Raw genomic sequence first — 21343 nt, 5'->3', positions numbered from 1 at the left:
TCGATAGCGATCCGCGAATATAGTAAGAGTAAGAGCAAGAGCAAGAGTAAGAGTAAGAGTAAGAGCAAGAGTAAGAGCAAGCAACCGTAGATAATAAGGAAATTAATAAGGAGATATATATTTAAATTGCAATCGCGGAAGAGCAGATACGTTAATAGGCGTTTAATAATAGATTGCGCCGTTACTAGGAAGAGGATTTAGCTATAGCGTAGACATAGGGCGATAATAAGGACTTTAAGTAATATAGCGACTACTTGTCGAGGCTTTCGATACTATACTATAGCTATATAGACCGCAGCAACAAGCGCAAAAGCGCTATTAGGCAATCTAATACTACTATCGAGCTCTACGCCGTCGCTCCGCTTAATTAGGATAAGCACTATAGGGCTTAAACGACACCTTACTACCGCCGGCGCTACTAGCGGCGCCGCGGTTGTTATTACTACTGTTTTGTAACAAGCCGGCTATTATAATAAGGGGCAGCACTAATAATATACTATAGGCCCCTAAGATACGGATATAGCGGAATTAGTAGACATTAGTCTAGTACGATTAACTCGGTATAATAGGCTATATAGAAGGCCTTGCTTAATAATTAGTACGGTTGTTTTAATAGAGTAGTACGTATAGGTCCCGTTCTTTAGGCGCAATATAGCTAAATTAACAGTTCTCGTAGCTATACCGCTAAAAGCTTAAAATAAGGACTATCTAGCTACTACCTTTAAAGAGTAGATCGAATACTATATAAGAAGGGTTATATTAGTAGGTAGATAGGGTAGTAGTAAATTAGTATAGTATTCGATAGAGATCTAAAAGGAGAGGGAGGAAGGTAGGCTAGTTAGCCTAACGCTAAGCGCTAAGCCCTACCTAAGGCCCCGAGACTCTAGCTTTACTCGGCCTAGTTATATACTAATTATATATAACCTCTTTAGTCCTAATAAGATCTCCCCTCCCCTCCCTTTAAAAATATTCTATATATATATAATACAGTTTTTTAAAGTAGATTAGGTCCGTACGCTACTAGGAATAGTAATATTCTCTTTACCTTCTTAGAATATTATATTATAGCTCTTTTAAGCTAGTCGGCGTACGCGTAAGGACAAGTTTAGCTCGGTAGATTAGCCCTTAGTCCTAACAATGTAGCATGTTGTTAGATATCCTACCTGCTGAACCCCTTGTAGGCGCACGGACCTGAACCACTTCAAAAAACTGCACTGTGCCTGTGCCTGTCAAACCTTCATCGGGTCTGAAAGGTCGGATCGAATCACACCACCGCATCCAGTCAGGTTTCAGGAACTGTAAAGATGAAATGAATGAAGCTTCAAGAACTGTGAGGTTGAAATGAGCCACGTGCCTTGTAATGATGGATCATGAAGCCTGAATTTCGGACGTGATGCTACTATTCAATGCTACTATATTTGGTGCTGAACGCTTCACATCATCACGAGCCTGTCTACTCGTATTGTACGAGCTGCCCAGGCTCATCGTAACGACGGCCTGAGTGACACCGCTTCGTATCGACCAGACGACGTGACGTCGAGCGATCTCGGCAGGTAGTGATGACGCGCGCAGCGAGTACGAAAAGACGAGCTGCTGCTCCCCATCCGTGCCAGCGTTGGTCGTAAGGCTAGCGAATCCGGTGCGAAACGATTACACTGTCGAGGTGTCAGGCGAAGAAAAAGCCGAGTACACAGATCTCCGGGCTATGAAGAAAATTCTCCAGGTTCGTGGAGACCAGGCAGCTCTCGGCGACACCGCAAGCGAGCCGACTCAGTCGAGACGGTCTTGGAACCAGTTTCAATTCCAAATTCGCGTTGGTGCCTGATGCTTCGGGACAAGATCGGGTGTCGGATTGTCGGCGTGTAGACAGACAGGGCGGTCAGCAAAACGTCAGCAGGAACATGTGCTAGGTATCCTTCTCCGGCACTGCAGGCTTGTCGTCATCGCTAGAAGTGTCAAGTACGAAGCGGATAGTACCGCCAGCAGACCGAACACGAGGCGGCTTTTCTGTCCTCAAGTCGCCGTCCTCCGTTGGTGGATGCGATCGCAGAGGTCGAGGTGGGGAGTCGTAAGGCTGATGCGGTGCTGCTGGAGAGTCGCATGACCCGTCGATGATTGGTGCGACGAACTGCAATTCATCTCGCGGGACGGCTGGTGAAGTCTGTGAACTGGGCGTGTGAGGACGGGGAGGTAGTGACGGTTGCTTCTAGCTTGCCGGTGCGGCCTCCTTCTCGTCGTGCTTGTGACCGAAGCGGTGTTTCTTCTCCTCCCTCTTCTTGTCCTCTTTCTTCTCACGCTTCGCAGTAGCTTCAGCCATGAGCTGTTCGAAGGCCATAAAATCGCCCTCTTCATCTGGATCACGTTCGGCCTGGATTGAACAGTCAGTACAAGGTGCAAGTGTCGACGTCGCCATGGTCTGTCACTTACCTTTGCAAACATCTCTCCGATGATGAGCAACGCATGGGCACGCTCCAGCCGCTTCTCTGGCCTAACGCGCTTGTCGTAGAGAACCTTATCGCACACGTCCCTAAGCACACCAGTGATCTCAAACTTGCTTCCGCGCCATGCTGCGGCGAGAATCTTGCCGGTCACGCGCTTCTCATACTCTGCCTTTCTTTCGTCGGTCCAGTCATCGCCACCCTTTTCTTCGGCGCGCGCCATTTCCTCAATCTCCATCTGAGCAGAGATGGCACTTGACACCGTACCCCACGTGTCTTTCACCATGTTGCCCTTGTCCTTGAGTCGGCTAAAGAAGCCACTGACACCTCCGATGAGTGGCTTCTGCGACTTGATATAGGTGGATGCCTTGGTGACATATGTTTGACCAATTGCATGCAGAATCTCAATGCCGAAAGACTCCATCTTGAGATTCTCTGCCTCGAGCTTCATCTTCTGCCTGAAGGCCTCGGTCACAGCGCGGCCCTTGTCGGTCTCGGTCCATACGCTCACTCGGTCAATGAGCTTGTTGGCCAGTGTCTCGACACGCTCGTCGCGGATCTTCTTGCGCTCCATCTCGAAAGCTGCCAATTCTTCGCGCTGCTCCTTCGTAAGACCACCTTTGCGCTTCTCCTTCTCTCGCAGCTTCCTCTCCTCCTCGGTCATGCCAGCCGCAGTGGCAGCAGCCTCCTCCTCAGTCTTGTCGGTCAGAGCCAGACGAGTTGGAATGCCTTGCGGTCGTGGAGTAGATGTACCGGATGATGAGGCAGGGTATGAGGGAGGCTTGGTGTCGCGGATGGGAATCTCGTGGGTTCCTTCTGGGGCGGTCTCGGCGTATGCTGGAGGAGGAGCAGCGGCTGCGGGTTGCGCATCTTTCGCGGCCTCTGCTTGCTTCGCGGCGGCGGCATCAGTCGTGGCAGAAGCAGCATCGGCGGCGGCGGCGGCGGCGGCAGCCTGACCCTCGGCTTCCTCCTGTTCTCTCATAGAGATCTCCATGCTCTTGGTGAGATCCTTCATCATGGAGATCTCGCCGATCCAGTCCTGGAAGGCTTCACCGCCAAAGATCATGGTGAAGAATTCGGCGGGGTCTTCGAAGCCGGAGTCTGGTTTGGCGCCCTCCTTGCCATACTGGTCATATCTCTTCCGCAGTTCGGTATCGCTCAATACTTGGTAGGCCTCGCCAACTGCCTGAAACTTCTCGTGCGCTGTCGGATCATCGGGGTTCTTGTCTGCGTTTTTGGTTAGCTGCCTAGAATTTCCCACTCACACACCATTTCTGACGCCGCACCTGGATGGAGTCGAATGGCCAATTTTCGGTAGGCCTTCTTGATCTCGATCTCAGTGGCAGTCGGCTGGACTCCGAGCAAGTCATAGTAGGCGGTGTCGACCACCATCTTGGGCGGCGGTGGAGGTGTTCGTGAGGAAGTGCTCGCAGGGACGCACTGCACGGCGGATCGGCTTTCAATTATTCGGTTCGAAGACTGAGTGCGCGTACACGTACAACTCGACTGTGACGGAGGCGCAACAGCGACAGTGACGACTGGAATGGGAATGGAATTGCTTTGGTGGCTGTGCTCGAGGTGAAGAGAAGACGAAGTTGACTATCGTACAGTGTGTAATTGCCAGGCTGCGCGCCAGAAAGTGCAGGGACTTTCACTTGGAAGATGACGACACCCCCTCTCCATCACTCACTTGACGACCCTCGCATGTGACTGCGAAGCAACAAGTTTCGCTGGCTTGCCTGTGTATCCTTCATAGCCGCTGGTCTCACTTTGCACCATAGCACTGCCTCACTGCAGCTTCCTGCTACTGTGTCTTTCCAGGAACAGCGTCCGTCCATTGCATTTGTATCATCGCGAGCGTAGGCTGGGCAGCGGATAAGAACCCCACTTTTCCGACCGGTCCCTGGAGATTTCCTGCCTCACTCTTTCGCCGCGCACGTCAATCGTCTCAATGGCATTAGCTGCCCCAATGGCTGGACACACGCCATAGAGCCGCTCCCCAAATGCCCTGACTATCCTCGGCGATGCTTCTCCGTCACTCCTTTCGTTCGTTCCACACCCAATATAATACCAGCCTCAGTACCGCCAGAGCAACGATCCGTTCATCCTGCATACACCGAAGCACGCCACCATCGACGCGGCTATTCAGCACCACCATGGCAGGAGGCCAACTTGCAAGACTTCAGAAGACTGCCTTCACCGAGGCCATCCAGAATCATGACCCGAACACCACAGCAGTAGTACACTCTCTCTGCGGAAGAAGTTTCAAGTATGGCAGCGTGCTCCAGGACATTGCCTTGAGAAAGGATCAAATTCTAAGCGAGACTGGCAAGAGCGAAGACAGTATCGCAGGCGAGCGAATAGCCTTCTTGGTCGAGAATAGCTATGACTATGTAGGTGCGCAAAATACCGAGACTTCTTGTTTTGAATAGCTGCGTTGGCTAAGCATTACTCGCACAGTCACTCTTCTCAGTTGTCTTGCGTCCAACGCCATAGCCGTCCCCCTAGCTCCTTCCTTCCCTGCTGGAGAGCTCCGCTATATTCTGAACCACAGTGAAGCACTTGCTTTGATCCATTCCAAGAAATTCGCAAAAGGTGCACAAGAAGTATTGAAAGAGGGCCTGGACAAGACCCCCATCAGCATTGCCGTGGAAAAAATTCGTGAAGGCGCAAAGTCACGGGAGCAAGTTCAGTTGACTGGCAACGTCGAGGATGCAGAAGGTGGCATGATGTTGTACACATCGGGAACAACAGCGAAACCGAAGGGTGTCCTACTGCCTCAGAGAGTTCTCACAGCGCAGGCGAAGAGCTTGATCGAAGCATGGGAATACACACCAGACGACCGTCTGCTTCATGTCCTCCCATTGCATCACATCCACGGCACGGTTAATGCTCTCCTCACGCCCATTCTCGCTGGAAGCAGCATTGAGTTTATGTACCCCTTCAACGTCGACAACGTATGGAAACGTTTCGCCGCTCCCTTCCAAAGCACCATCATCAGCCCAGAATCATCCAAAACCCCAGTCAGCTTCTTCACAGCTGTCCCTACAGTCTGGGCCCGCATGCTCCAATCCTACCCGGACCTCCCATCGGACATCAAAACCTCGGCCGACGAAGCCATCCAACGAAAACACCTCCGCCTCAACATCTCCGGCTCCGCAGCCCTCCCAACCCCAACCAAACAAGCCTGGACCGACCTGTCCAACGGCAACGTCCTCCTCGAACGCTTCGGCATGACCGAAGTCGGCATGGCCCTATCGTGCGGTCTCGCAGACACCGACCGAATCGACGGCTCAGTAGGCTGGCCCTTACCCTCCGTACAAGCCCGTCTCGTGGACTTCGACACCCACGAAGTAATCCAACCCGGTCAAGAAACCTCCTCAACGGGCAAAGAACGCGCCGGCGAAATCCAACTCAAAGGCCCCACAATCTTCCAATCCTACTGGCGCAACCCGGAAGCCACAAAAAAAGAATTCACCAGCGACGGCTGGTTCAAAACCGGCGACATCGCCGTCCGCCGCCCTGTCCCAGCAGGCTCCGGAGAAGGTGCTTCAGGCCCTTGGGCCACAGGACCCGCATACTTCATCCTCGGCCGCAAATCCGCCGACATAATCAAAACCGGCGGCGAAAAGGTCTCAGCGCTAGAAATCGAACGCCACCTCCTCTCCCTCCCGCAAGTATCCGAATGCGCCGTCGTCGGCCTCCCCAGCGTCGCTTGGGGCCAGAAAGCCGCCGCCGTCATCGTGTTGACGAAATTCGGGCAGACGTGCGGCAGGAATGGTGGAGCGTGGAGTGCGTTGGAGATGAGACGTGCGTTGAGGGAGAAATTGGTGGCGTATAAAATCCCGCAGGATATGAAGGTTGTGGAGTGCTTGCCGCGCAATGCGATGGGGAAGGTGAATAAGAAGGAGTTGGTGGGGGCTGTTTTTGGGGATTTGGAAAACATTCGCAGGAGGAGTGTTGAGAAGGCTAGGGAGAGGGAGTTGGAGGTTTTGAGGAGGGAGAGGGAGAAAGGGGGACGGGAAGAGGAAAGGAAGTGATGGAGATGAAGGGGGAGAAGAAGGGGAGTTAGATAGATAGATAGATAGATAGTGTTGAGTAGTGAATGTGAATGTCGGATGAATATGTGATTGTTGAGAAGAGAAAGAGAGCATAGAGACGAGATAAAAACAAGACAGCAATGTCAAACCAAATTCTCAACACCAAAAAAGCAGAACCAGCTTGATAATATTGATCTTTGGGAGAGGGAGAGAGAGAGATAGAGGATGTGATGTAATTAAATATGGTTGGTATACTTTCTTTACTTCTTCCTTTCCCCTGCCTGGCCTGCTACAAGATAACCCGAATAAAAAAAACTCCTCCCAACCGACCCCGACCGTCTGTGGCACACTGTTCGTTTTCGTTTCTTTCAAAAAACTTTGCCGGTTTCCAAAAAAGACTAAAACTCCGTCGCTGTGAGGGTATGCAAAAAGAAAAAAAAAGTGAAAACTAGCTGCGAGCATGCATACATATATGACTGGCACACACTCTTCTCAAATTATCTGTCATTGAGTTCGGGGTGGTTCCAGTGGATGACGCTCGCATCTGGAGGGAGGATGTAGATGAAGCTGTGTGTCGTTGTTTTGCGTCGGAGTTGGAACGATGCGCTGGACTCCTAGTTGTGATTGTTATTGTTATTGTCCTTCTTAAACCAACCCCCCGCAGTAGCACCATAAATCAGAATGATGATGATGATAACGACGATAATCGCAAGACAGATGCCGCAGCAGATCCACTTCTTCTTCCTTGCGGCGCGGGCACTGCTGACCGCTTTGTCGACGTGCACGTTGCCGGCTTCGAGGTGAGTGTGAGTTTCTTCGGCTTTTTGTTCGATATTCATAACAGCGGCTTCTTGCTGGACGACGATAGCATCCAAGTCCTGGAAAAGCTGTTGCAATTCGATCATCGTTCGCTCGATTTGTTGGATAGCGTCGTGACGTTGTTGCACATTTCTCAGCGTGCTCTGTGCTTGTCCACGGCGGTCTGCGTTGAGCAGAGCTTGTTGAAAGATCTGAGTGTCACCGCCACCCTCTGTAGCCTCTCTGATCTCAGATTCCGAAGCATCTGGGCGAACGATCAGGTATTGTCTCCGTTGCTGCTCCTGAACCTCTTTGCGGAATTGCGACTCGATCTGCTGGTATTGATTGATGGCCTTGCGTATTCTTCGGTCCAATGCCTCCACCTGTGCCTTGTTCCGTGGTGCTGAAGCATCTGGCTGTCCCTTGATGCGCTTCACCCGATCTGCCAGACCGCGGTAGCCAGACATGATGTCGGCGCTGAGGGCATCGACATCTTTGTTAGAGGCGCCGGTCCCTGAAACAAAATTGCGTTGAAGACGTTGCAGCTCTTGAAGGCGGCTCTCCAGATCGTCAATGGCTCTGCCAACAGCACGGCAGTCGTTCAAGATCTGATTAGGATCGCGGGGCTCTGGGGTCGCGGACGAGTAAGGAGCACCGTGGTGGGCGAGAGGCTGCATTTCGACGTTGCTACCGTATGCGGGAGGCGCTTGGCCGTAGTTGTCGTATGGGTTGGACTGGCCGTAGCCAGCGCCGTAGTTATTATTGTTGTACTGTGGAGCGGCCATTGTCAGCGGCGTGTGCTATGCGATGTCTCTGGAGACCGTTTCTGGACGACTGGAATGCCAAAGTATGCGCATGGCGATTGCTGTGGGGTGGGCGGGCGTGATGTGATCGTTGCGTGACTTACCGCCATTATGCTGGCGCCTGACTGCTGCAATAATGCTGTTCAGCTCCCGAATGCGGTGCGGTAGGCTTCTCCGCGTTCCTGGCTGAGACCCCTTAGAACTATATCGAATCCCAGCAGGCGATGTCTGCTTGCAAATGTATGTCCAACAAGCTAAGTTCTGCGTGCAGTGTGAGTGGTGTAGTGCGAGGGGTGGGAGTAGTAGTGAGCGAGGTATCGCAGTCCCTTAAAACATAAGCCCAAACACGCCCAGCGGTTGGATCGTGCCTGCTGTTGCGTTGCTTCGAGTGGTGGAGCCGTTTCACTTCCACTTTCTCACCAGACCCTGCCGAGCTAGCCTGACAGCTGAGTGGCTGAGCATGCAAACTTAAATTAATCATGCCTACCGAATTAGAAGCATCTGCCCACACTCGCCGCTTTTCTTCTACTACTAGTGTTTATGTGGCTCGAAGAGCCACAAGTAAAGGCCGAAGAGCTATAAGTAAAGGCTAAGGCGACGAGCGGGGTAGGGTAAGCTAGATTACTATTAGAAACGCTTATAGTAAGATAGTCTAAAATATCTAAAGTAACTACTTCCGGAATACGCCTATAGTAATTACTATCCGGAATACCTATAGCGAGTACTATTCGAAATATCTATAGTACATAGTTCTTTCTAAGTAGGAACGCTTATAGTAAGTACTATCTATAAGGCGTATAGTAAGTCTAATCTAAAACGCCTAAAGTAATTTTAATCTAAAATACTTATAGGAATTCTAATTTAGAATACTTATAATACTAAGTACTATTTAGAACGCGTATAGTAACTCTAATCGGGAGCGCTAATAGTTAGTACTACTATCTATAACGCTTATACTAAGTTTTATTTAGAACACGCTATATAGTAATTCTAATCCGAAACGTATATACTAAGTCCTATCCGGAACGCGTATAGTAAGTACTATCCGGAACGCGTATAGTAAGTACTATCCGGAACGCGTATAGAAAGTCTAATTCGGAACGCTAATAGTAAGTACTATTAAGAACGCTTATAGTAAGTAGTACTATCTAAAATACCTATAGTAAGTACTATTTAGAATACTTATAGCAAGTTATATCCGAAACGGTTATAGTAAATACTACTAAAAACGTTTATAGCGAGTACCCTATATAACGCCTACTACGAGTACCCTATAAAATGCCTATAGCGAGTACTCTATAGAATATCTATAGCGAGTAGTACTATCCGGAACGCGTAGGATAAGCCTTATTTTAAACGCTTAGTATAGTTAGTTCTATATAGACCGGAACGTTTCGAACTGTTTATAGTAAGTACCTTATATAACGCCTACTACGAGTACCTTATAAAACGCCTATAGTAAGCACTCTATAGAATATCTATAGCGAGTAGTACTATCCGGAACGCGTAGGATAAGCCTTATTTTAAACGCTTAGTATAGTTAGTCCTATATAAACCGGAACGCGTATACTAAGTCTAATCCAAAACGCTTATAGAAAATCTTATCCGGAATATATAAAGTAAGTCTAAGTCTAATCTAAAACTAAATACTTATATTAACTACTACGAACTATTTATAGCGAGTACCCTGTATAGCGCCTACTACGAGTACCCTATAAAACGCCTATAGCGAGTACTCTATAGAATATCTATAGCGTACTACTATCTAAAATACCTATAGTAAGTACTATTTAGAGTACTTATAGCAAGTTATATCCGAAACGCTTATAGTAAATACTACTAAAAACGGTTATAGCGAGTAGTAGTATTCGAAACGCTTATAGCGGTTACTATCCGAGATATCTATAGCGAGTAGTACTATCCGGAACGCTTTAGAACGCGCTATATAGCAATTCTAATCCGAAATGCTTATACTAAGTCCTATCTAAAACGCGTATAGTAAGTACTATCCGGAACGCGTATAGTAAGTCTAATTTAGAACGCTAATAGTAAGTACTATTAAGAACGCTTAGGCTTATAGCAAGTAGTACTATCTAAAATACCTATAGTAAGTACTATTTAGAATACTTATAGCAAGTTGTATCCGAAACGCTTATAGTAGATACTACTAAAAATGCTTATAGCGAGTAGCAATATTTAAAACGCTTATAGCGGTAACTATCCGAGATATCTATAGCAAATAGTACTATCCAGAACGCTTATAGTAAGTCTAATCTAAAACGCTTATAGAAAGTCTTATCTTAAATATATAAAGTAAGTCTAAGTGTAATCCGGAACTAAATACTTATATTAAGTACTATCCGGATTCCGGAAGGCTTATAGCGAGTAGTACTATCCGGAACGCTTATAGTAAATACTATCTAAAGTGCCTATAGTAAATAGTATTCGAACTGTTTATAGCGATTACCCTATAAAACGCCTATAGCGAGTACTCTATAGAATATCTATAGCGTACTGCTGTCTACAACGCCTATACTAAGTTTTATTTAGAACGCGCTATATAGTAATTCTAATCTAAAACGCTTATAGAAACTCTTATCCGGAATATATAAAGTAAGTCCAAGTCTAATCCGAAACTAAATGCTTTTATTAAGTACTATCCGGAAGGCTTATAGCGAGTAGTACTATCCGGAACGCTTATAGTAAATACTATCTAAAACGCCTATATTTAAATAGTATTCGCACTATTTATAGCAAGTACCTTATATAACGCCTCCTACGAGTACCCTATTAAACGCCTATAGCGAGCCGGAATGCGCCTATAGTAATTGCTATCCGGAATACCTATAGCGAGTACTATTCGAAATATCTATAGTAAGTAGTTCTTTCCGAGTCGGAACACTTATAGCAAGTACTGCCTACAAGGCGTATAGTAAGTCTAATTCAAAACGCTTATAGCAACTTTAATCGAAAACAACTATAGGAATTCTAATTTGGAACGCTTATAATACTAAGTACTATTCGGAACGCGTATAGTAAGTCTAATCCGGAGCGCTAACAGTTAGTACTACTATCTATAACGCCTATACTAAGTTTTATTTAGAACGCGCTATATAGTAACTCTAATACGGATCGCCTATACTAAGTCTTATCCGGAACGCGTATAGTAAGTACTATCCGAAACGCGTATAGTAAGTCTAATATAGAACGCTAATAGTAAGTACTACTAAGAACGCCTATAGCAAGTAGTACTTTCTAAAATACCTATAGTAAGTTCTATTTAGAATACTTATAGCAAGTTATATCTAAAACGCCTATAGTAAATGCTACTAAAAACGCTTATAGCGAGTAGTATTATTCGAAACGCTTATAGCGGTAACTATCCGAGATATCTATAGCGAGTAGCACTATCCGGAACGCCTATAGCAAATACTATCTAAAACGCCTATAGGCTATAGTAAACAGCATTAGAACTACTTTTAGCGGACACCCTATATAACGCCTACTACGAGTACCTTATAAAACGCCTATAGCGAGCACTCTATAGAACACCTATAGCGAGTAGTACTATACGGAACGTGTAGGAGTCGGTAGGACAAGCCTTATTTTAAACGCTTAGTATAGTTAGTCCTATATAAACCGGAACGCGTATACTAAGTCTAATCTAAAACGCTTATAGAAAGTCTTATCCGGAATGTATAAATTAAGTCTAAGTCTAATCCGAAACTAAATACTTATATTAAGCACTATCCGGAAGGCCTATAGGCTAAGACTATAGCGAGCAGCACTATCCGGAACGCTTATAGTAAGTACTATCTAAAACGCCTATAGTTAAACAGCATTCGAACTATCTATAGCGAGTACCCTATATAACGCCTACTCTAAGTACCCTATAGAACGCCTATAGCGAGTACTCTATAGAACATCTATAGCGAGCAGTACTATCCGGAACGCGTAGAACAAGCTAACTATTACTAACAACGCCTACAGTAAGGCTAACTTAGAGCACTTATAATAGTAAGTACTATTCGGAACGCGTATAGTAAGTCTAATCCAGAGCGCTAACAGTTAGCACTACTATCTAAAACGCCTATACTAAGTTCTATTTAGAACGCGCTATATAGCAATTCTAATCCGAAACGCTTATACTAAGTCTTATCCGGAACGCGTAGAGTAAGTACTATCCGGAACGTATATAGCAAGTCTAATTCGGAACGCTAATAGTAAGTACTACTAAGAACGCTTAAAGCAAGTAGTACTATCTAAAATACCTATAGCAAGTGCTATTTAGAATACCTATAGTAAGTCTAATCCAAAACGCCCGAAACGCCTATAGCAAATACTGCTAAAAACGCTTATAGCGAGTAGTAATATTCGAAACGCTTATAGCGATAATTATCCGAGATATCTTTAGCGAGTAGTACTTTCCGGAACGCTTATAGTAGATACTATCTAAAACGCCTATAGTTACTAAATAGTATTCGAACTACTTATAGCGAGTACCTTATATAACGCCTACTGCGAGTACCTTATAAAGCGCCTATAGCGAGTACTCTATAGAATATCTATAGCGAGTAGTACTATGCGAAACGCGTAGGCTAAGCCTTTCGAGTATACCGCCTCGAGCAAATACCGCCGGATTAGGTATAAACGACCGATATAGCATCGGAAATAATACTATCGTAGCCTTACGATATATACTACGACTCCTACAATCTCCGAACCGCTTACGAACTATATACTACGACTCCTATAATCTCCGAACCGCTCGTAAACTAAGAAATTTTAAAGTTCCTCGGCTATAGCTAAGTAGAGTCGGCTTTTAGCTTATTTTAAGCCGTAGTAAGCCTAAAGGGGCCGTAAGTACCCTATAAAACGCCTATAGCGAGTACTCTATAGAATACCTATAGCGAGTAGTACTATCCGGAACGCGTAGGACAAGCTAACTACTATCTATAACGCCTATAGAAAGTCTAATTTAGAACGTTTATAATAGTAACTTAGTAAGTACTATTCGGAACGCGTATAGCAAGTCTAATCCGGAGCGCTAATAGTTAGTACTACTATCTATAACGCTTATACCAAGTTCTATTTAGAACGCGCTATATAGCAATTCTAATCCGAAACGCCTATACTAAGTCTTATCCGAAACGCGTAGAGTAAGTACTATCCGGAACGCGTATAGTAGGTCTAATTTAGAACGGTAATAGTAAGTACTATTACGAACGCTTATAGTAAGTAGTACTTTCTAAAATACCTATAGTAAGTACTATTTAGAATACTTATAGCAAGTTATATCTAAAACGCTTATAGTAAATACTACTAAAAACGCCTATAGCGAGTAGTAATATTCGAAACGCCTATAGCGGTAACTATCTAAGATATCTATAGCGAGTAGTACTATCCGGAACGCGTAGGACAAGCCTTATTTTAAACGCTTAGTATAGTTCGTCCTATATAAACCGGAACGCGTATAGCAAGTCTAATAATCTAATCCGAAACGCCTACAGAAAGTCTTGTCCGGAATGTATAAAGTAAGTCTAAGTCTAATCCGAAACTAAATACTTATACGAAGCACTATCCGGAAGGCCTATAGCGAGTAGTACTATCCGGAACGCTTATAGCAAATACTATCTAAAACGCCTATAGTTAAATAGTATTCGAACTATCTATAGCGAGTACCCTATATAACGCCTATAGCGAGTACTCTATAGAATATCTATAGCGAGTAGTACTATCCGGAACGCGTAGGATAAGCTAACTATTATCTATAACGCCTATAATAGGTCTAATTTAGAACGCTTATAATACTAAGTACTATTTAGAACGCGTATAGTAAGTCTAATAACTCTAATCCGGAGCGCTAACAGTTAGTACTACTGTCTATAACGCCTATACTAAGTTTCATTTAGAACGCACTATATAGCAATTCTAATCCGAAACGCTTATACTAAGTCTTATCCGGAACGCGTATAGTAAGTCTAATTCAGAACGCAAATAGCAAGTACTATTAAGAACGCTTATAGCAAGTAGTACTATCTAAAATACCTATAGTAAGTCCTATTTAGAATACTTATAGCAAGTCTAATCCGAAACGCTTATAGTAAATACTACTAAAAACGCTTATAGCGAGTAGTAATATTCGAAACGCTTATAGCGGTAACTATCCGAGATAGCTATAGCGAGTAGTCCTATCCGAAACGCTTATAGTAAATACTATCTAAAACGCCTATAGTTAAATAGGATTCGAACTATTTATAGCGAGTACCTTATCTAACGCCTACTATAAGTACCCTATAAAACGCCTATAGCGAGTAGTACTATCCGGAACGCGTAGGATAAGCCTTTCGAGCCTACCGCTCCGAGTAAATACCGCCGGATTAGGCGCGAACGATACCGCCTCGAGCAAAAAACGCCGCCGGATTAGGCGTAAACGACGGAGACGGCCTCGGAAACACTACTATCGCGGCGCCGGAGCGTTATAGTCGATTCTACGACTCCTACGCCCTCCGGACCGTACGAGAATCGAGAAATTTTAAAGTTCCTCGCCGCCGACTAATTAGAGTCGACTTTTCGGTCGTTTTGAGCCGCACTAAGCCTAAAGGGGCCCCAACTTTTGTTGAGTTGTCATATTATTGATATTATTGATTATTGACATTGCCTCTGTTCCCGGAGCTATCAAGCGATCAATGAGGCTGCTATATTCCAAGCTGCTTGCGGCCGTGTCATCGAAACCTGCTGCCTCCAATGCCAATGCCAAAGCCAATGCCACCGCCACCACCGGACCAAGTCCATTTCCATTCCCGGCCCAGGAATGTGCTGTGCTGTGGCGTACTGCTTGCTGACATCCCAGATTATTCCCAGCTGAACATGTCGCTCTGCTGACGCCGCATGACTACTCATGCTCCGCTACCGCACACTCAAACTCATCAAGCTCAAGAAAAGCCGGACTAACGAGCGGTGCATCAGCAACTCTCAGCAACTCCTCCGCCTTCGCTTCTTCTTCTTCTTCCGCCTCCTCCTCATCCTTCTTCACCTCCGCAGCCTCCTCCACAGCAGCAACAGCAACAGCCTCACCAGCCCCATCAACACCAACCCCTTCCGGCCCCGGCAAAAACTCCACACCCTCCGCATAAAGCCCAACCAAACCTCTCAACTCACTCCTCTGCTCCCACAAAATCCCATACCCAACCTCAACATCCCGCGCACACATCTTCAAAGCCATCGCAATCCTCCTCCTAACCGTAAAATCCGTCGCCATACGCGAAACATTGACCGTAGCGAGCAGCGCCGAAGAATACCTCTCCGCATCGTGCTCAAACGACCGCGCGATGTCTCCCGCCTCATTCCCCTTCCCCGTCACCCGACTCGCGAAGAGAAAACACGCCGCGCTGAGTTTATTCATGGACAACGCAGGATTCCAGTTTTCTTCTTTGATCATATGATCGATGAGGTTGAGCGCGATGATTTCCGTGTCGGCGTCGGTTTCCAAAAGCCCGTGGTCGATGAACGCGAGACTGACGGGCGTGGATTCCCAGAGTTCGTTGTAGATTCTTGTGACTTTTTCGCTGCCTTTGACTGCGTCTTCTGGCTGGACGTGAGACTTTTCATCGGGAGAGACGGGTAATTCTGCCTTGGGATGATTCGAAGTCGCGGGAGCTGTTGCTGCTGCTGCTGTCTTCTTCTTCTTCTTCAGATTTCTCTTCGACGTAGACGTCTGTCTTGGTGCTCGTGCTCGCTTTTGAAGAATCCCAGCATGACTGGGCTTGACTGTACGGGAACTACTTCGTGTATTTGGCATTTTGGGCGGGCGGACTGTTGTTGCCAAAGTGATACAGTAGAAGCTCATGGATGGATCGATAGTTGCGAAGAAAAGGTTAGCCGCCGTTCTTCTTTGTTCGTTTTGCCATACCATACCATTTGCGGCGACCACATCAAGACACTACTGTCTGATGAACAAAGCCATGCATGATTTTGACGTGCGTAAGGGAGGCATTCAAACAAAGCGCCATGTTCCGTTCCATGCGACACGTCTTCTCAGTATGCCAATCTGCCTTATTTTTTTTTAGTCTGTCTTGTACGCGAGTAAGTTAACATCAATTCAAACTTATACATATACTAGAACTAGACAAAGGCATTCGAAGTCGACTCCTAAATGTCCTCTACATCTCTGTCTCGTAGTAGCGTAGCATACTCCATTTCGTAATTCAAATAACTGTCGTTGAGAGCGATGGAATTCATACCGCGAGATTTTTTTTTTCGAATCTGTATCAAATGCAGCAGTGCACAAGGTAGAATAGCGTGTCCTGAAATGTACTCTGAATAATGCAGATGGATGGAAAGACCTTAGAGTCTTAGACCACGAAGAAGCAAGAAGCATTCCGTATTTTAGTCGACCCCGTATCGTTAATATATACGAAAAGGCTAAAGCGGTAAACGCGATAGAGTTTCCTCAAAACAAAAAAAAACATCGTCGTGCAGATCCCTGGGGCGGATCAGGCCACTCCATCTCACATCAAAGAGCCGCCTCGCTAAGGTAAGCTGTGAAGAGGAGAGCGCTTAGCGGCCTGAGGTGACATGAAAACGTTCAGGAAAATCTTTGGGACACCGCCATAAGCTACTAGCGCGTTTTCTGTGACTGTTACAGTAGTCTTGTTGCTGTCGCCTACCTACATGCATTTGGTATGCAGCTAATCCATGCAGCATAATAATTGTGTGCGTGATCCTTCTAGATTTCAAAAGATCTTGGATTCTGTTCCTGTTCTTGTCCCTCTCTTTCTGAGATATTCGGCATGTGTTTGAAGCATTCCTTCGCCCTCATCCTTCCACTCAATATCTCCCGGGTGGCGGAAATTCTTGCGAGCATTTTTTTGAGCCAACGACATCAGTGGCATTCTTCGTGGTGTTTCTCCAGAAGCCTCACACCGAGGATGATCGCCGCTCGGGCCTGAGAATCAAGAGCTGGAACGATTCCTCGATGTCCACAATCCGATACCAGGAATATGTCATGGCACAGTGACGTGCTCAGACGAGTCATCGGCCGGGGCGAGTGCGCTATTCCGAGGCTGGTGCATGGCTATTCACCACGGACCGGCTGCTCAAACTTCGAGCTGCATACTGACTTCCCCACAGGCGTCTAATAGACGCATTCAACAAGCCCAAGTGCTTCAGCTGACTGGCACTTGACCCGCTTGCAGTTTATTGTAGAAGGCTCTGCAAGGCTCGTCCAGGAAACTGCCAGGATAGATGAAATCCAGTAAGACATTCCGTACTTGTTCCCAATATTGAAGCTGGAGGGATGACATCAAATCGTAGAGCACGCGGTGGAAGAAAGTGATGGTGGACTCGCATGTCACGCAGATGATGAAGACAGCCCAGAGCGCTGCTTCGGCCGACTTGGGCTCCTTCAGAGCATTTTGATCCAGGTTCATGGCTTCCGACCAAGCAGCATCGAATCCAAGATTGTACTTTGAGTTGCCAGCAAATGTGGCACCGTCGGCGCGCTGACCTTGAAATATGGTCAAACATGCGCATGCTAGCCGCAAGTGACTCTGAATGGGGTGGTTTGCCATCTGTCCTGGCTGTGCCACCGTGATAGTGGCTGTCGTCATTACGATATCGAAAAGCAGCGAGTTCAATCGATTCTCGACTCCAGGAGAGCCGTAGTCGAAACATGCGGTCCGGCTGAGAAGAACGAGAAAGCCATCGGATAGTGAGATCCGTTTTTGCAAGTTTGCAAAACCCCTGGGCAGGGCGATTGGGAGCCGACGACTCAGCAAGCCACCCGCGACTTCCACATTATCCATGGCAAGGCCACTATCAGCAATGTATCCACCTTCAGTACCGGTGGCGTCGTTGGCATTGCCCAAAGCCGGCCTGCCCGCTGTAACAAGAGCAGCAGCGCCGGCGACGAAAGTTGCCGCGGAAAGATGAAGAATATTGGTGATCCAATTCACGAGTGGCTTGAGCTTACCCTCATCGTCTTGATTGTGTTGCTGGGTGCTGGGATCCTGGCTTCGACTTTGACTTCGAGATTGGGATTGGAATGGCTGTTGCTGTTGCTGTTGCTGTTGCTGCGTCTGTTCATGGCTGCTATTCCTCGTGACGAGGCTTGGCCGATTCCGTGGCGTGGAGGCAAGGTCTGCTGGGGATTGCTGAGCATCTCGACCCTCTCTAGCATGCCTGTCTTCTCTGTTGCGCGCTCTCGTCTCTCGACTTTGCGCGGCACTGGCACGTGCTGCCTGAGCACGGACAATGCGACGTGAGGCTTCGCTGTGTCTTCCACGTTCGATACGATGACCAGTGGTGATTTCGAGCGGGGGCATTGCCACTCACCTTCCTGCTCCGGTCTCATTGCTTGATGTGTTGTCGCGCGACGAGGACATTGGAAGAAATCATTAGCGTGCTGGGAAGAGAGAACGCCAGCGCTCTGGATGGGCACGAGCAATTTTGAAGAGCACCAGGGTGCAAGGGGGGGGGGTGGAAGGAGGGCGAGGTGCAGATGAGGTCAAAGGGAAAATGATGTGTCAAAGATGAAGCGGCTCAACAGCGCAGGGCTGGCAAGAGCAGTTGGTGTCGCGTGCTGTGGCAGCGATTGGGATTGGAGGGGCAAAGTAGGGTGTTCGGAGGCGAAAGTAGAGGAGGGAGGGAGATGTGGTCGTGGGCGTGGGCGTGGGCGTGGGCGTGCATGGTCAGTGGTGGTGTCTGGATGGATTATTGCGCTGGCGCAGAAAGACATGTCATCGATGGCCGTGGCCGTGGCCGTGTCGACGTCGCTTAGCTGCATGCAGATCAGGTCTGGGAGTGCATTGCCGCCGCCCGCGACATGGTCACGGCGGATGAGATAAGACGACACGACCAGGCTGCGAGCTGCATCGAAAGACGCGCCGCATCGATATTCTATTCCCGTCTGATGTCACCGCGAGTTGCAGCACGATGATGATGAGCGTATCGCCGGCCAATCGCCTCTGCCTTCCCCCCACTCCAGCGCACTTTCCCGAAACGGCGCAAGCGCGGTCTGTGGACGTCACTGCTCACACATTTCCGACTCGCGACTTGCATCTCTTCCGCACTTGCGCCGCTGCCTATGTACATTCTCACACGCGCGAGCCACTCTGTGTCTACCTACCCATCTACCGACATCTGCCCGCCGTCTGCCGGACATTTCTGGCCAGATGATGCTGTGTGCCAGTGCCAGTGCCAGTGCCAGTGCCAGTGCCAGTGCCAGGCTGCTCGACCCAGACGAATTATAAGCAGTTGTTAGAAGATTTTAGTGCCCGGCCGATCAGCCCCATATATAATTTCCGAGGCATTCCTTCGTAGATAACCGGATCTGAGAAGTGTTGATATTGCTAGCCAAAACAGGCATTCCGCGGATGCTAGGGTCTCTGACTTTATATCGTCGAAACCTAATAGTATAGGGCCCATTTTCTATATAGGAGGTATTACTAAAGTCGCTATAGCTATCTATTATTACTATAATACTTATTAACTTATTTAATCTAGCTCTTTAATATAGCTTATCTTATCCCTATTTCTATAACCTATTAACTACGCTATTCGCTATTTAGTCCGTTAACCTAAGGCTCCTTTATACCGAAGGAATAGTTTAAATAGATATAGCCCTTTATAACTAACTTCTAGGAGAAATACGAGGGCGCTCGTTATAAGAATAGGTTGTCGTAGCGGACGATATACTACTATCGTTATCGGCGTAACTTTAATCGTAGTCGAGAGCTAGGTATTAGTATCTATAAGGTAGAGTACTAGAGTTTTATAAGGACCTATACGACGCGTCGATAGCTATAATCGCGGTATTCGATCGGAAGGCGGATAAGGAGCCTCGTAGCTATAAGATCGCTCGAGGAGGCCGCGATTCGGCGTATAGTAATAACAATATTTATAGTTATACGATAGACTATATAGTAAGGTTAATATAGTAGATTAAGTCGTATTACGAAGCTAACTAGGCATAGGATATAAGGGCTTCTAGTAATAGCCTCCGGGTTGTTATCGAGTACCTAATAGATTAGTATAACTATAAAACGGCTTATATATTCTACCTACTAAAGGAGGGTACTAATGCAGGTCGTCTTGCTATTATTAGAGCGCACTATGCAAAGAAAGGTATTATAAAGTAGTCTATAAAGAAGAATGTAAAGAGGGTGTCCCTAACTAAGAAGGGTAATATTCGATTATAGCTAGACAACCTTAATTATTATCTCGGCCCTCTTATAGACGATATAATAGGCGTAGGACTTTCCTATAAGGCTCTCTCTGTCCGTATAGAGGCATTCTAGTATAAGGGTGTTATATAGCAGGCCGACTAGTAGCGTAAGTTGCTAAATAGTAGTATTACTAGAGATGTAGGTTCCTATTTCCGGTCCCTATTTCCTAGCTATTAGTGCCTTAGGCATTAGCTTTCCGACTTTCTTCCTAATATACAAATTTCGATAGCAACAACTAACCGTTTATATATAGTTATTTCTCTTCGATACGACCTACAAAACGTCCGATAATAACTTCTACCTATTTATAGTCTATATCCGTAATGCCTTCGGCTCCTAGATACTAGGGGGGCATATATTGCTATAAAGCTAGCGAGCAAAGCTAATCGAATCTAGGCTTCGAGTATTAAAGAAATAGGCACCTAGCTAGAAGCCTATTGTTACGGTTACTCGCGACAGATCGTTAAGTAACTTCTTATTACGTACAAGCCGAGGCTTCTTTAGAGAGGCTAATATAAGTAGGAGGTAGAGATAGAATAATTAGTATAAAGGTAATTCCAATTAGTAAGTAGGTAATATAAGTTAAACGCCTCGAGCTATAAGGGCATTCCGGCGTTCCTAAATACAAAGGAGATATCTTGTCTATAGTCGTAAGCGACGTAAGCGACGCTATCGCTCTCGACCGCTCCTATCGCTCCTAGTAAGATAGAGCGACAGCTTAGCCTACTAGTCTTAGCGTCGCTCTAAGATTATATAAGGACTCTAACTAATTAGATCCGTAATACTATCCCCCTCCTTAAGCGGAATAGTCCCTTATTCCGGGACTTTCTAATTCTAACTTCTTTGTTATACTAAAGTTATCTAAGGATTTGTCTTCTCGCTAGCGTAAGGAAAATATCGTAAATAATATCCTCGCCGACTGCCTCGAAATACTAATCCGCTACTTTTATTACGAATAGGCCGGTAAACCCTATAAAGTCGATCTTCGTTCTAGTCGCTACTCCGAGTGCGCCCTATACGGCTAGTCCTATAATATA

General features: G+C 46.6%; 6 protein-coding genes across 6 annotated transcripts; 2 read left to right on the top strand and 4 right to left on the bottom strand.

The window, feature by feature from the left end:
* Nucleotides 1-1362: 1362 nt before the first annotated feature.
* MYCFIDRAFT_60677 (uncharacterized protein) lies at nucleotides 1363-4037 on the bottom strand. Its single transcript, XM_007922028.1, has 3 exons — nucleotides 3725-4037; nucleotides 2428-3665; nucleotides 1363-2368 (listed from the first exon to the last, which is right to left on the bottom strand). The coding sequence occupies exons 1-3, from the start codon at nucleotides 3828-3830 to the stop codon at nucleotides 2207-2209; spliced, it is 1506 nt and encodes a 501-aa protein (XP_007920219.1). The 5' UTR covers nucleotides 3831-4037; the 3' UTR covers nucleotides 1363-2206.
* A 557-nt stretch (nucleotides 4038-4594) lies between these two features.
* Nucleotides 4595-6623, top strand: MYCFIDRAFT_60682 (uncharacterized protein; the record flags this gene model as incomplete). Its single annotated transcript, XM_007922029.1, has 2 exons — nucleotides 4595-4835; nucleotides 4899-6623. 2 exons carry the CDS (start codon nucleotides 4595-4597, stop codon nucleotides 6476-6478), a joined length of 1821 nt encoding a protein of 606 aa, XP_007920220.1. The 3' UTR covers nucleotides 6479-6623.
* An 89-nt stretch (nucleotides 6624-6712) lies between these two features.
* MYCFIDRAFT_158481 (uncharacterized protein) lies at nucleotides 6713-8047 on the bottom strand. Its single transcript, XM_007922553.1, has one exon. It carries the CDS (start codon nucleotides 7951-7953, stop codon nucleotides 7093-7095), a length of 861 nt encoding a protein of 286 aa, XP_007920744.1. The 5' UTR covers nucleotides 7954-8047; the 3' UTR covers nucleotides 6713-7092.
* Nucleotides 8048-14974: 6927 nt separating this feature from the next.
* MYCFIDRAFT_84197 (uncharacterized protein) lies at nucleotides 14975-15880 on the bottom strand (the record flags this gene model as incomplete). Its single annotated transcript, XM_007922381.1, has 1 exon — nucleotides 14975-15880. One exon carries the CDS (start codon nucleotides 15878-15880, stop codon nucleotides 14975-14977), a length of 906 nt encoding a protein of 301 aa, XP_007920572.1.
* An 810-nt stretch (nucleotides 15881-16690) lies between these two features.
* On the bottom strand, nucleotides 16691-17691 carry MYCFIDRAFT_209450 (uncharacterized protein; the record flags this gene model as incomplete). Its single annotated transcript, XM_007922552.1, has 1 exon — nucleotides 16691-17691. A coding segment is annotated over one exon (445 nt), but the record flags the coding sequence as incomplete, so codon positions are not given.
* A 748-nt stretch (nucleotides 17692-18439) lies between these two features.
* Nucleotides 18440-19331, top strand: MYCFIDRAFT_169073 (uncharacterized protein; the record flags this gene model as incomplete). Its single annotated transcript, XM_007922551.1, has 7 exons — nucleotides 18440-18481; nucleotides 18505-18574; nucleotides 18612-18663; nucleotides 18694-18842; nucleotides 18870-18993; nucleotides 19026-19230; nucleotides 19254-19331. 7 exons carry the CDS (start codon nucleotides 18440-18442, stop codon nucleotides 19329-19331), a joined length of 720 nt encoding a protein of 239 aa, XP_007920742.1.
* Between the last annotated feature and the right edge of the window lie 2012 nt (nucleotides 19332-21343).

This window comes from Pseudocercospora fijiensis (genome assembly GCF_000340215.1).
Source record: "Pseudocercospora fijiensis CIRAD86 unplaced genomic scaffold MYCFIscaffold_1, whole genome shotgun sequence".
Lineage (NCBI taxonomy): Eukaryota > Fungi > Ascomycota > Dothideomycetes > Mycosphaerellales > Mycosphaerellaceae > Pseudocercospora > Pseudocercospora fijiensis.
Note: the sequence above shows the minus strand (reverse complement) of the source record. Positions and strands in the feature narration are given on the sequence as shown.